Source organism: Opisthorchis viverrini (genome assembly GCF_000715545.1).
Source record: "Opisthorchis viverrini unplaced genomic scaffold opera_v5_59, whole genome shotgun sequence".
NCBI classification, from domain to species: Eukaryota; Metazoa; Platyhelminthes; class Trematoda; order Opisthorchiida; family Opisthorchiidae; genus Opisthorchis; species Opisthorchis viverrini.
This window is the reverse complement of record NW_008751715.1, coordinates 1,843,444-1,857,048: the sequence shown is the minus strand read 5'-3', so window position 1 is coordinate 1,857,048 and position 13,605 is coordinate 1,843,444. Positions and strand designations below refer to the sequence as shown.

The 13,605-nt window shown below is 41.5% G+C and overlaps 2 protein-coding genes across 2 annotated transcripts in view; one reads left to right on the top strand and one right to left on the bottom strand.

Annotated features, from left to right (window-relative positions):
• Positions 1–13,605, bottom strand: part of T265_03896 (hypothetical protein) — a gene marked incomplete at both ends in the record, with an annotated part of 47,058 nt that overhangs the window by 15,265 nt on the left and 18,188 nt on the right. Inside the window, one exon of the mRNA XM_009168488.1 lies at positions 12,330–12,432. Coding sequence (XP_009166752.1) covers positions 12,330–12,432 — 103 coding nt within the window. The remainder of the gene's footprint in view (positions 1–12,329; positions 12,433–13,605) is intronic.
• Positions 6,554–13,452, top strand: T265_03895 (hypothetical protein; the record flags this gene model as incomplete). Its single annotated transcript, XM_009168487.1, has 2 exons — positions 6,554–6,587; positions 13,253–13,452. The coding sequence occupies 2 exons, from the start codon at positions 6,554–6,556 to the stop codon at positions 13,450–13,452; spliced, it is 234 nt and encodes a 77-aa protein (XP_009166751.1).

The following is a 13,605-nucleotide window of genomic DNA, read 5'->3' as shown; positions in this document are numbered from 1 at the left end:
ATCCGGAGACTCACTCACTTTAAGGTCACGCCTGTCATATGTAACAGTTGAGGCAGAACGATGGCTTTGATGAATAGTTTACGAGAACAGATGTTAAGCCTGTAAACTGCGATAGCGACTGCCTCTGCAGCTGACAGCCCACGACATCCGACCAATCTATCTTACAAGCCTAAGGCAGTGTATCTCACCGAAATCGAGATTGATGGATTCGACCAGATGGGTTAGGATGACAGTTATCACACATTTTATCCGTTCGTTTGAAAGAGAGAACGCGTGGTATTCTCGAACACGTTTAGGATGACGCATCTTTGTCATTTCACACACGTAAGGCGGTACTATGGGCCGGCAGTTTACCATTGGGTCAATGAATGATTGTTGGTCCAAAGGTGAAAATGATGCTAGGATGCGGAAGGTTAATCTTAACGCGAGTGAGTGCACTGACCAAATGAGTGTATTTTTTATCCCATCACTTTGCACTTTGTGCCCTATTCCGTCAGTGAATCAGGCGCTCGGATAGCGAGCTATTTTATTGTCTTGTGTCTCGATTTCATCACGGGTCCTATTCAGGATCCCCGTCACAGAACATTATGCCTAAACACACCACAAGACGATCTAGGTAGCAATGTTGCGCCCTCCCTTTAAGTTGAAATCGTTATTTCCGATGATGAATTCGTTACCGCATCCCATGATTTCAGACAATGACAAATCCCACTTCATATTTTGAGTCGGTAAGATGTTGCTTGTCCAAGTTCCTGAGGGAGGTATCTGATAAATTAAGTTAACTTACGTTAAATTAGGTTAATGCAGTCATCCAAACAAAGACGTAAAATCGTCATTGGTGAAATCACCACCGGGGGGTTATCGGTGTCTGATTTGTTGCTATGACTTAGTGTCACATTATTACCCTATATCCAGATGGTCTGGGTGAATAACACATCGTTGTGTCCCTCAGCACGCAGATGTGATATGCCAGTCGAAAAACATCAAGACCGTTAAATCGTTAAAGACCACACATAATAAAATCTTATGCGAGTGACTCCTGAGTGCACACACTTTGAGCAACAACCTTAAAATGTCAGGACCAATTACAACCACGCATCTCATGGTTTATTCACCAGCATCCTTGAATTGCCACCCTTGAATCTGAGGTAGGCAAGTAAAGATGAGTTTTTCGAGCCGGCTGATATGTTGCCGATTACACCAGTTTAATTCATCCAACGATCCGGGGTTTCCTTTGAGAGATGCTCGCTCTGTGGGAGCGGGAACGTGATTCATTGATTATAGATCTTGTAAAATGATGAAAACTATGGATGAGTTAGATCCGAGTTAATTCCACCGACTAATCGCTCGTGGGCTTCAGGATGATTCGTAGTTCTGATCTTTCAGTATATGATCACAGTGTTTTACAGTTCGTCGTGCTTTATGAGGACCGCGATCAGGTTGTGGGTGGATAAATTGGAACTCTGCAATCACACAGTTGTCGCGTGGACCACTTCCGGAGAGTGATTGTTTGATTTCTCCTTGCCATGTGTCGAACCTTTGAATCCAAAAAATAAGTCATAACAGACTTGGGAAGTGAATATGGTTGATTTATTTCTAGTTATTGGTTTTCAGTCCCTTCCCCCCAAACTGACAAGACAAGCCAATTAACACAGATATCAGTGGTCTGTTCAGCACAGCTGTATCGACTCTTCATTCTATTTTTTTTGGTTTGCCATGTAGTTCACATGCAATATGAATTTCTGGTCCCAGTTTCTTGACCTTACCAACGTACATTTCAGTGGCAAGGTATACCCAACATCAATTCTGACGGCACCCTTGGGTCTCCTGTTATCCGTACTATGCGTACAATACGTACAATCCCATTCTATCGCTTTGCATCGTCTAGAACTTCCACATAATTCAATATAGCTGCCTTCAGAAACATTCAGAATTACTTTTGAAGGCATTCTGGTGCAGGAAATATGCAGCCGTAGCTTTTGTGAAAACTTGGGCCACTAAATGATGACTTCATCAGTTGCAGGGGTTCAGTGACAGTGAGACTAAAATCAAGTTGTAACGACGCACTAGCGGTGGGAAGGTTCACCAAAAGCTTATTCCACATAACCAGTTCTAGTGGATGTTAAAGGTTGCAAACTAAAGTTCTCCATTGAAAGCCCGTTTAAAAGCTTCATTGAACTCTGATTTGTTTTCCCAAGTCCTAGACCAGATTTAACAGTAGATAGTAGTAGTAGATATCTGTGAGCTTTGGTTCTATATTCCTTAATCATATGAAGTTTCATGATGTGCTTGATTATTAGGAGACAAATTGACAAAAAGAAGATCGAGCAACTTAGATAGCTAGAAGTATTTTACAAGCTAATATTTCTTGAGTTATTTTTTCCCTAGTTAAAATTATGAAAATCTTACCACTGGTGAAGGCCCGATTACTGAACAAATGAGCCCCGATATTCACTTGATACACGGGCCCGACCACGTGGTCGAGTGCGGATGCTTTACATTACTTACATGACAATGCATATGCGCGACAATATTTTCTCCAAATTGCGTAGCTCCTTTGGCCTTAGGGGAACGGTTAGCAAGGCATATAAGCTGACAGGTGTACTTTTAACATCAGTTCACGGGAGGCAAATTCTCAGAATTTCCTGCGATATGACAGACTCAGGGCGGACCGACGTTATCGCGGCTGCTGGTATGCCAACGTAGAAAACTACCCACAGTTGAGTTAGGGGGCACCTTTTGACTCTTTGATACGAAGCTACTCGCAGATCCACTTGAACAGTTCCACATCTCCCGGGCGTATTCACACAACAGATTAAACAACATTGAATTCACCTAATGATGACTTTCATAGTGTAGTTTTTTAGGTCACCTTGTTCTATGTAGATGTCCTGTGATCTTGGACCTCTTTGCGAAGAACAATCATGGCACAGAATGCGATCTGGTTCATATTAAATCCTAGAATTAGTTAATTAAGTTACTGTGTAAAATAAAAAAAAATAAGTGCTCAGTTGTTGGCCGACTGCGGATGGTTTTTTTCATCATAAAAATTCAAACGTGCGCAAATCAATAACAAAGCAGAGCACTCGTTCCGTATCATTGCCAGTCGGATTACATTGGCGTACTCCAATAACTAAAGGAAATCGCGCTAAATTTCTGATCAATTTGGATAGTTGCAAAAAATTGCAACTAGGACTTTTCAACCAATCTCTCATCGTTATAGCAGTTTCGCTTATTTTCATTAGGTCTTGTGTGGCTTTACAAAACTGTTCATTTTTTTTCTGTACAGACATTGCTCTATCCACCTCTTTTGATTTCCAAACGGGGGAATTCTTTCCAGTACAGTCTACATTTATCGAACTACTCTAATGATCTGTCTCCGGCTGACAGCTTCAAGATACTGTCATGCTGTCAATCGCTTGACAGCAAGATTTTCTGTATGGACTTCCGTAGTATGAATGAACGATCAAGTGGGAACGAGATCTTGTGTCCCTTCATGGAAATAGCTAACCTTGACATTAGGTTTGAATCAATTGATTTTTTGGTTGTGACCAAAATATTTTTCAAAATAAAAATAAGTGAATGAGTAGAATAAAATGAACTTGAAAGGCTACAAATATAACATCACTTATAAATGTGCGTATGCCTCCATCATAAACTCTGGTCTAATAGTCCCTTCAAAAATTCTGTTGTTCCGGCCACAAATGGATACGATAAGGTGGTCGGTCAGTACACCTTTGGATGAAAAAACATTTTATCATTACTGCACAATTTGTGGACTTATGTAAAATCAAATGAGGAGGACAGAGAGACCGTTGTGTGTATTCATGTCGTGTTGGCTTGCCAGTACCGAAGCTGGTAATCAGCAGCAGCAACTTTCAAAACTTGATTTAGCAAGCTATTAGGATAAGTCCAGGTCAGCCAACCAAACAAACTATATGACCTGTTGCTTCCCCAAGTCCTATACGTCTAAAGGGTCACCTAAAGTTGCTTTGAACACATGGAGCAGTCTTTGACTGATTTATAGTAGCGGTCGTAGAAAACTTGGGACCACGTGAATTTTGCTGGCGAGGAAGATGAAATTAACTTGAAGGCTTGTCTAGCCAAAGAGGACAGTGATGTCTTCCGCTCGCAAATAGACCCGGCATTGTGAAACGCATAACTCTTGACTCAGAGGGGCACACGCTGTCTCATCCTAGTAGTGAGAGAACTGTGGATTCCGCTAATTTAACTTGCTCCGCGGCCACATATAGATTTGTGCGTGATGTGATTTGGTCCCAGTATGTCTGTCTCCATTTGATTATAGTAATAGTGGCACGTGTCTGGTTAAGCAATATGAGACGGCCTTGTACATCATTTTAAGAAGAACATCATAAACGAGTGATTAACCTGGTTTAAGTTGGGTTTCCAGCTAACGAGCTTACTTCACAAGGAAAGTTACTTATATACCTACTGTAGGCTGTATGGTCTCATAATAAATTGCTGTAAGGAGAGTGGTCTGATCCCTGCGCCATTCTGTGCTTTAGACGGACGACGCATTAAGCCAATCATGCGGCTCGCACTCAGGACAAGCAACACATCATTCTCGACATGGCAGAGGATCCAACAATCTAATCAAGGACGATGGGTCGTGTCATGCATGTGGTGCATGTTTTACAAATCATATTGAATATACAACCTTCAACAAAGTTAAACGCCATCAAATCATAAGAAACTCTGCCCGGGCTCGAATACCCCTTCGCTACTGCTTAAGTATGGTAAAATCAAATACATATTTCGATGTTTTCTTAAGCAGTAATCCACGACTGGATTCTTCATTCTTCTGATCTGTTTAGTACAATGATGGTGGTCTTGTCCAAATGCACAACACTCACTTTTAAGGCACATTTAATTTGACAAACAGCTCTGCGCTTTTTCCTCACAACCAGCATAACGCTCAATGTAACGAATGCTCTCCATATGTGTATCAATGAATGGCAAAATCTCCTACCTCAGGAATTTTACAAAGTGCTTTGGTACTAAAAATGAGCGCTCATAACACAGTTTAATGAATGGCTGAACAGCATGTAAGTGACACATTCCTTTGTAACCGACGAAATACCGTCACGTCTCAAGCGCGTTTGTACACGACCTTAATGTCATAGCTTATTACAAACTTGTAAACTGGCAGGATGTCAAGTAATTTTTCCAGTTTACAAAGTGGAATCAGCGGGTCTGAAATGGAAAATTCCCACCAATTATTTCAGTTTCCACATTGCGACGGTCTATCACCATATTCTACACCTTACTTTAGAGTCGCAGGTTCATTACCTGGTTCACTGAACGGCTATAGAAGTTCCGTAATTTTAATATGTCCGGACGGTGCTACTGTGATTGAGGCTGGCGATAATGTCGGTGTTACACCGGAATTAATGGTGACAAGCAGATATATCCCTGGTGGAATCGCCTGGTTTTGTCCTTGTACTCTGTCTGCCCCAGCGGTAGCCCAAGAGTTCAACTAAGGTGGCTCTGGGCTAAGTGCCCTCAATGGAGCCGTAGCAGACAGAAGACCAGGTAGTCTTGAGAACCAAATGGCAAACTGGGAAGATCAAAGGAGGAACTGACATAATCGAACACTTGAATTCTTACCAGCTGCAGAATATATTGACAAGGAAAAATCAAAAGTAGCAAAACAAATTGTTGTTAATTCGTGATAATTATATGATGCGAATGTGAGCAATGGACTATAAACACGTGCACTCTCTCGGTATATTTTCAGGATTACGCTTCTGCCCCCTACGCGAGCCTAAATTATGCAAGCAACTTCAAATGGACATCAAGACCGGTTAGGAAGCTTATGTGACTGACGCGATTCAACTCCAGAAGAATGTTTTTAAATATGTGACAGGTTTCGTCAGCTTCGCATTACATAGTTTCTCAATATAGTCACTGGATATTTTAATGTTTTGTCACCATAATCTGGGGACTCGTTCCGGGTGCTTTCTCGACCAACACTTTGCCAAATTACTCCGACCAACATCAGAGATAGTGCTTTTTGTAAGGTCAAATTTAAAACCTTCTGGATCCAGCAGAGGCTTGAAATAAGGATTTTTGCGTTTTTTCTGATTTTGTCTAACTGCTGCCCAATACTTAGGTGGAGAAACTGAAGAGGCAAACAGTCAGTCCGATCTTTGTATCAAAATGAGTCATATTCACGTGCACAACGATGATCTCAGCTTTCTGTATGATAAGAGGACCTATAGTAAACCAACAAAAATAGTGTTAGGGTGGAGCAGAAAGAAATGAACTAAAAACTGGTCACAGTTTGTACAGGAAAACATTGAAGCTTTCGATACTCTTGTGCCGGAACTAATTTCTGAAATGAGGGTAAAATGTCTCGAGCACTTTACCAGTAGTCGGAACAATATGGTTTTGGGACCAAATGCCTGAGAAAACTATTCTAGCTTCCAAACTTCATTCATGTGAGAAGTAAAAGGTCGCTGCACAAAAATCTGGAAATCAGGGACATTTCGCTTTTTACAACATGATGAATATCAATCATCTTAGAAACAGAATGTCCAATCTAGAAGTCAAGGAAACTTTGTTAAGTGATTCACAAAATCAAAGTAGTACACGGATATTAGTTATCACTTGTCGAGTTTGAGGAGAAAAATGTCGAACCCAGTTCCTGGCCCACGGCTAATATATTTTGGAAAAATGTTGAAGGGATACTCCATTGAGTTGAACAAATAATTCAATGAAGCTATCATGTCAGTGAATATAAACTAACAAAAGGAAGTAGGGTATTGTCCCATGTATATGTGGGATTAGCAGACTGCTGAATGCAAATAACACCCGTTGGAGATTCATGTGCACGCAAACATCACACCTGGTGTCTGTCAGCAGCTTGAAATGGGACTTCTCAAAATTCATGCTAATGTTCCATTCATATGCGTTTTTCATCAACCTCGAAATGGGCGGTTTGCAACTTTTGCTAAAAGTGTGAACATACTGGCAACCAATGGTCGAAGCGTGTTTTGATGAGAAATTATTTTCTAAAGTTCAGAATAAAAGACTGGCAGCGGCTGGTTGAATGGATATCAGTTATGCGTGTCGGCGAGTTCTACCCCTGGGATGCACACAAATAATTGTGAGCCTAGCCGCAAAGTTTGATTCCATGAAAATATGTGAACATTTTGGAAGAATGCCTCTTCCTTTGGTGTACTGATGGGTATAAACAGTGTCTCATCACTGGAAAGTTTAGTCCTATCTAGATCCATTCGGATAGAAGTATAACTCACAAGGTTTTCATCGTTGTTATCGGCCTCAAATATTTCTGGGGGTGTGTCTACAGAAAACAACTGGCAATCTGTGGAAATACAGCAGTCGTTCTATTCCTGAAGGTTCACCGAACTAAGGAATATGAGGTGGAATAAATTGGGGCTGCATGACTTTTGTTTATCTTGATTGTTGGAGGAAACACAAAATGTGAACCGCAGAGTTCTTAATAACTCTGCCACTAGATTATCCTAGGTAACTGTTCCCAGCAGTGAAATGATCTTGTCAATAATCACCCACGTTAAAAAGCCCCGCTTTTACGTTGCATTTTTTCCCACCACCAATCAATATAAAGGTCGGCGTACATTCAGTTTCTTGAAGGTCTTAAGTTTTCGTGGCAGGTAATCAGAAAACGTTCTTTGGGCATATTTGGAGACATTCAAATTTAAAATTTCCTGGTAAAACAACATGGCCGGACAATTGCTCCCCATAATGGTTGTTCCACATATGGCAAAAGGAAAAGCCATAATCTTCCGGGCTTTGTCACCCATATTTGTTGTGACAGGACTGAATGGAAGAATGTTTTGGTACAGTGTCGTAATTGCCAGAAACTACATGTTTATAAGCCAACAAAGGTTCGTTTAAGTGCCAGAAAAATAGAAGTCTTCGTTTTTGAAATTCACATACCAACATGCCAGTGTGCGACTGCTCGCTCCCACTAACCAATTTCGTAAGTGAGCAGTGAGGTATGAAATAGTACTTTTAAGCAGCCGCGACTGAGGTAAATGTCGAAACTCATTTTCTTCTATGAGTATGGCAGACCCCCTGGGGTGAAAGCACTGCTGACGGCACAGTGTGGCGCCACAAAGCTCATCTACGGTCAGCTTTTCCCCCAGGCAGGCTAAGCGGAGGGGTCAATCTGGTGGTAATTAACTGTTACGTCTGAACAAGCCAAGCATTAAGTTACTTGGTGTTGAGTCTAAATCTTATTTACGGCCCTCTGATAACAAGTTGCCTCATCGGATGATCACATGCGGTTGAGAATAGGATTTCGTTTAATTGCGCGTAATGTTGAAAAGGGTACTCTGCTTCTTCTACAATTTATCACTATTGAATCAATATATTAGGGCCTAGCTTAGATGTGCGGTTAGAAAACGAAATGTACTCTGATTGTAGTGTGATGGGATTTTGTTATTGAGGCTTCATCCTGGTAGTGAGGCCTATCTATACTGAAAAGCCGAGAGGCACTGTATGGTCGTTTCATCCCCATTGAATATGCATCTCACGAAACTAAGAGAGCTTGAAACCCGCATATTTCGGCCAGTGTTTCATATTTGGCGTCAAACGGCTGAACAACACTGTGAGCAGCTTTCATTTAGACAGGATACATCATCGCTCATCCTTCAATCACGTGGTCACGTAGCGACTGGCCGGTGGATTAACGACTCATCTCGCTAAATTCTTTTTCCTCATAACCACCTACAGACTGATCGTAATATGAGGAGATTTCGTAACTTTCATTTGAGGTTTCGCCCAGTTATTTAGGCCAGTCTACGCTGAAAAGCCGAGAAGCTTATATGTTTTGTTCTTTTGTAAGGCAATCATTACTTCATACTGCTAATGAAGTGCAGTTTTATTGTTGAACACCAAGCAAGACACCGATTAATTTCAAACCGGTCCCCAGGTTGAACTAAAAACTTCAGCTGATTTAATCTCCAGTTGGCATTTGAGTACGGTTCATTTTATCTGAAAAATTCCCTGAAACTTTACGGTAAAATTTAAAATTGAAAATTTCCCCCTCTCTAGTGCTGTACTATTGTGCATTCAACGAGGAAGTATGTGTACATCAACTTGCATTCTAATGTAACACTGGGACGTCAAACTGATGGTCTCCCTAACTCCAAAGTTCAGGCCGGCTTATCTTTTCGAGATTGCGCGTCAAGATTTCCCAACTTGCTGATTTCTCCTGATTCAAAAATTCTGTAGGTTATCAGTATTTCGTCTGAAAACATTGGTTGGTTAACTTACAACAATGATATTACGAAAGTTTGTGAAGAAACTGACTGGTGGTTTCTGAAGCACATACTGAAGAATAGATTCTACACAGGCTTTACTCTTGATGCATGTTGCAATATTGCTCACCCTAGCTGGTCCAGCTGCACATCTTTTCCGCGCCCTTTACTGGCCGCATTGTTTGACTCTCGAGCAATGTACTGAAATTAGTGTCTCCATAACTGTAGGCTACACCAAGCGAAATGTTGCCTAGAGGTGTTGAAAAGACAGATGAGTGTGTACATGGCACCTAACTGGAAAGTAAAACCAAGAATTAGGATAGTCACGTATTTTAATCACGGGGCGTAGACAATTAGGGCAACTATCACCAATAAGCGGCAAGTTTTATGCAGTTTTTAACTACATGGGATGGTAAACTGAGGACCTGTTGTGACGTTATAAACCGCAATTTTATTTTCATTAGAAACCCTAGCAAAGGATCTAAGCTGTGCAGTGTACCCAACACGGAATCAGGCTACCTAACCAGAATCGAGCATACGTATTCTCTTCTCTTGCGTTGATGATTCTTGTAGCTCCACGGATTTAAGTAAAGTATAGATTATAGATTCTTTTTTGCTGTAGACTGTCCCCATTTTATTGCCTCACTGTCTGAATAAGTTCACCGTAAAAATGTCTTGGAGAAATTGCGTTAGGAGACCAGGAATTGAACTGTTATTTTGGATAGGCCTAAAATCAGGTATGATGAATTTTTTGCGTGTCGTTTGTCCCGTTATTTACTTGTGTGTGTCCTGTACTAGAAACCTATTTGTGTTATCGTATGATGGATTTCAGACGTGGTACAATGTAACATAGAGACCTTCTGTTCAACCATTTTCGTTTTGACTTCACTGAACCACAGTGACCGAGTTCTGGTTTGTTGCACAAATTTTGAGCGAGATACTAAAGGAGTTATGTTGACCATTCGACTAAATGCAAGAAGAAGGTTACCGAAAACATTTACTCTGGGCAGTGTGATATAAAACATACGATGAATTGCCTATAATGTCAAAAACGTCTGAACTCATTGAAGGTTCTTCCCAACATTTGATTGGAGTTTACTTCGGGTACTTGCATCGTGAATTACTCAGAGATTTTTCTGAACAAACGCAGGTAAAGCCGAACATTGGGAGAATAATGACCCGCGGTGGTGGGATCTAAGTGCACTTTTTGGCGTTGAGTAACAACGAGTACTGTAGTGAAGGTAGTTCGCTTCACTTCTCAGGCACCAGTTTCAGCCTGAGGATTTGTTGGCTCCGGTTCTTTGATTCCAGGACGAGTAGGGGAAAGGTGGCGCTGGTGAATTGAAGACGTTCGAAGTCGCTAAAGGCTGAAAATGAAATCGTACATCAAGATCCAGTCTGAAGAGATCAACACACGGGAAGCTACACTTTGTAAACGTCTATTGCAATCATTAACTAATTCGTGGAGCCTGGCTCAGTCACAATCTCTGTCCGTTTGCAGACAGCCTTTCCGCTAATATTCCTGTCAAACAAGAAATGTTCGTATAGCTTTCTGCCAGGTATCTATTTGTTCTGATTTTGGAGAGCAAAGCGGGACTATAGTCTCGTCACCCCGCTTTTCACCAACAATAATGGTCCTCACTGGAAATTTAGGAACAAAAGGAATTGGAGAAGAACAAGCGTATCCGTGCGCTGCTAACCATTCATACGGTTATGAAGGCCATTTAGTTGACTACAGAACTTCTAATGATCTGTGTGATAAAGGCTGAACTGCAGAGTAATTCATTTTGCTGTCATAGCCGATCTCACGATCGCAATACTCATCAATCGGCAGTAAGGTACCGACGGGTTTCCACCAATATTCTGATCAGCCTACTAGCGTTTGCAATGATATCACAATTGTTTGTTTGTTCACACGATCTGTAAACTTTTAGATCTTATTTTGTGCAGGTTGGCGCTTTGCAAAGATCTGGTACGTGAAGCGATTGCAGTTATGATGAATCATTCAGGTACCGTAAGGCTAACGGTGGATGCAAGATCGAAATATATTATTATTACGCTGACATGTGAGAGGATCCTTCCGAAAGCTGAAATGAAATGTGTATTTTATGTATTTCCATGTTCTAAGTTGTGAACATGCTCTTCGCAGCGATTTTCACTCTGAAACAGCTTTGTGTTCGACACCAGAGTTAAAAAATAGACTTTAAATATCTGAAAATCTGAATGAAAACGAAATTATGGACTAGCAGAAAACTGTCACGTTGGCGTCTATTTATGACTTCACCCATGACTTTATGGGCGAAAAGCTCACAAGTAATACAACTTACACTGATGCACTCGTGGGGGTGATGGTGCACCCTTTGATATCCATCCTCGATATAGGGCAGCAATAGATCATGGACGATGCCACTGTGGAACGCTTTGGAGAGCCTGATAATCTTGCTAGTGGGGAGAAAGTCCTGAACTTATCCCACGCTGTTCGACTTTGGCGGGATATGCAACGTTTACGTTTCCACTGAAACACAATAATAACCAAGGCGAACGGACTCCGCATGGGGTATTCAGGAATTGGTCACCTCGTCTAAGTGTATAACTCCCAGCTCAGCCGTAAATCTAGCTTTGGCTTTGGGGAACTCCTCGATTCAACGACCATTTTTGGCATATTAGGACACAGCAAATCACTTTACCACGCCTAAATGAATTTGGATATACCGTACTGTACGCTCTCAAAGATTCACTAAGAAAGTACAATTAGAAATATGTATTATTGTTTCCTCTGGACTCCTGGTGCATGCTCTTAAGTGGTTAAACCGAAATCAGCTGGGGCTCTGCTCAAGAAGCAAGGCTGGCTTGAGAACATGCCATGGACAGATATCTCGAAATATGGCGCCACACTCCGTCCAAATGTGACAGGTATATAGTGGAATACGAGACTGCGTGATTAGCATTCATTTTTTGACAACTGATATTATGTCGCATGTTGACAAGCGACTGAGAAAAGCAGACTGACTTTCAGTGACCAAATGCAGCTTTTGCTGTGAGTGACAAAACTACACCCACCAGGCCCAGAGGATTTATGGATAAGTGCGTTTCTTCTGACTGAGAACCAACATTGTCCTGGTTGACAGTATGGTCAATGCAGTCCAGTAAATGTTGTGATAACCTGAATGAGAAAAGGTGATACATACACTGCCAAGAACGGTTATAGTTTTAAAGAAAGAGATAGGGACCTGGGTGTGGAGGCAGCATTAACAGATTGTCATCAATTCCGTCATCGAAGCCCAAGTCTCGAGGGGTATGTGTGAAATTCATGGTTTCTGGTCATCAATGATTTAACGAACCTCCTATGAAGGACCTACTGCACAGAATAACAGATTGTTTCGTACATGTTATGAATACGGAGAGCAATCCTTGCTTCATTATTTGGTGCTGATTACATCCGAGTACTGATCCAGACCTTCCAGAACCAATATTTTCAGACTGGCTATTCGGGAGAGTGCATAACGTTGGCGAGTGAAGCTGAATATGTCTGTCTGAGGTCTGTGTTGTTTTCCTCTCAACAATCAAACTTCTCCCCGAAACGTCATCTCTAGAGGACTTTTTTGCTACTACCTTATTAGGGTGTAGACCATCGCTCCATAAGTTTATGATTCTACGTTCATTTGGCCCGGAGTTTCACCGGTAAATGGGTATCTTTCTTCAGACGTGAACGTAGAACGAGAGCTTAAGAAAGCTCACTTGCAAGTGCGTACATATGTCTCAGTTTGCAGTCGGTTCACAGCAAACGTGAATATTTCACTATTTTCGTAAGTTCTTCGTGACTAGAATGCAAGCCACTGGTTTCGTTTCAGTCGATCAGAGCGGAATGGCTTTATCGGGAGGAACGAACAATGCTTTACGCTATTCTCATTGTGTAGTTGTAAATTAACGGGTTACATACCTACTATATGGCCGTTTGAAGGTTCTTGTTCTATGTTTTATAGACACGTGCGTATCGGAAAAGTCAGACGCAAGCCACTACAGGTTAGCCTGCATCCAGTACACTCCTGTCAGCAGCCCGGCAAAAATGATAAATGATGATACACCGACAGAGCAACAACTCCAGCTTGTTCACATACAGTGGATATGTAGACTGGAACAATTGTTGTCATGTGTACTGGACGGTCACCGCATTTGCGTCTGAAAGCCATCGAATCATTTTAATCTGTGTGTAGTGTAAAGACTATTAAGACCCACTCAGCGGATTCCACGCTGCCAACTTTCGTCAACACAAATGCAGATAACAAACGGCCATCCGGAACAGATAGAAGTACAAGAAAAGTCCAACAAAAGCCGA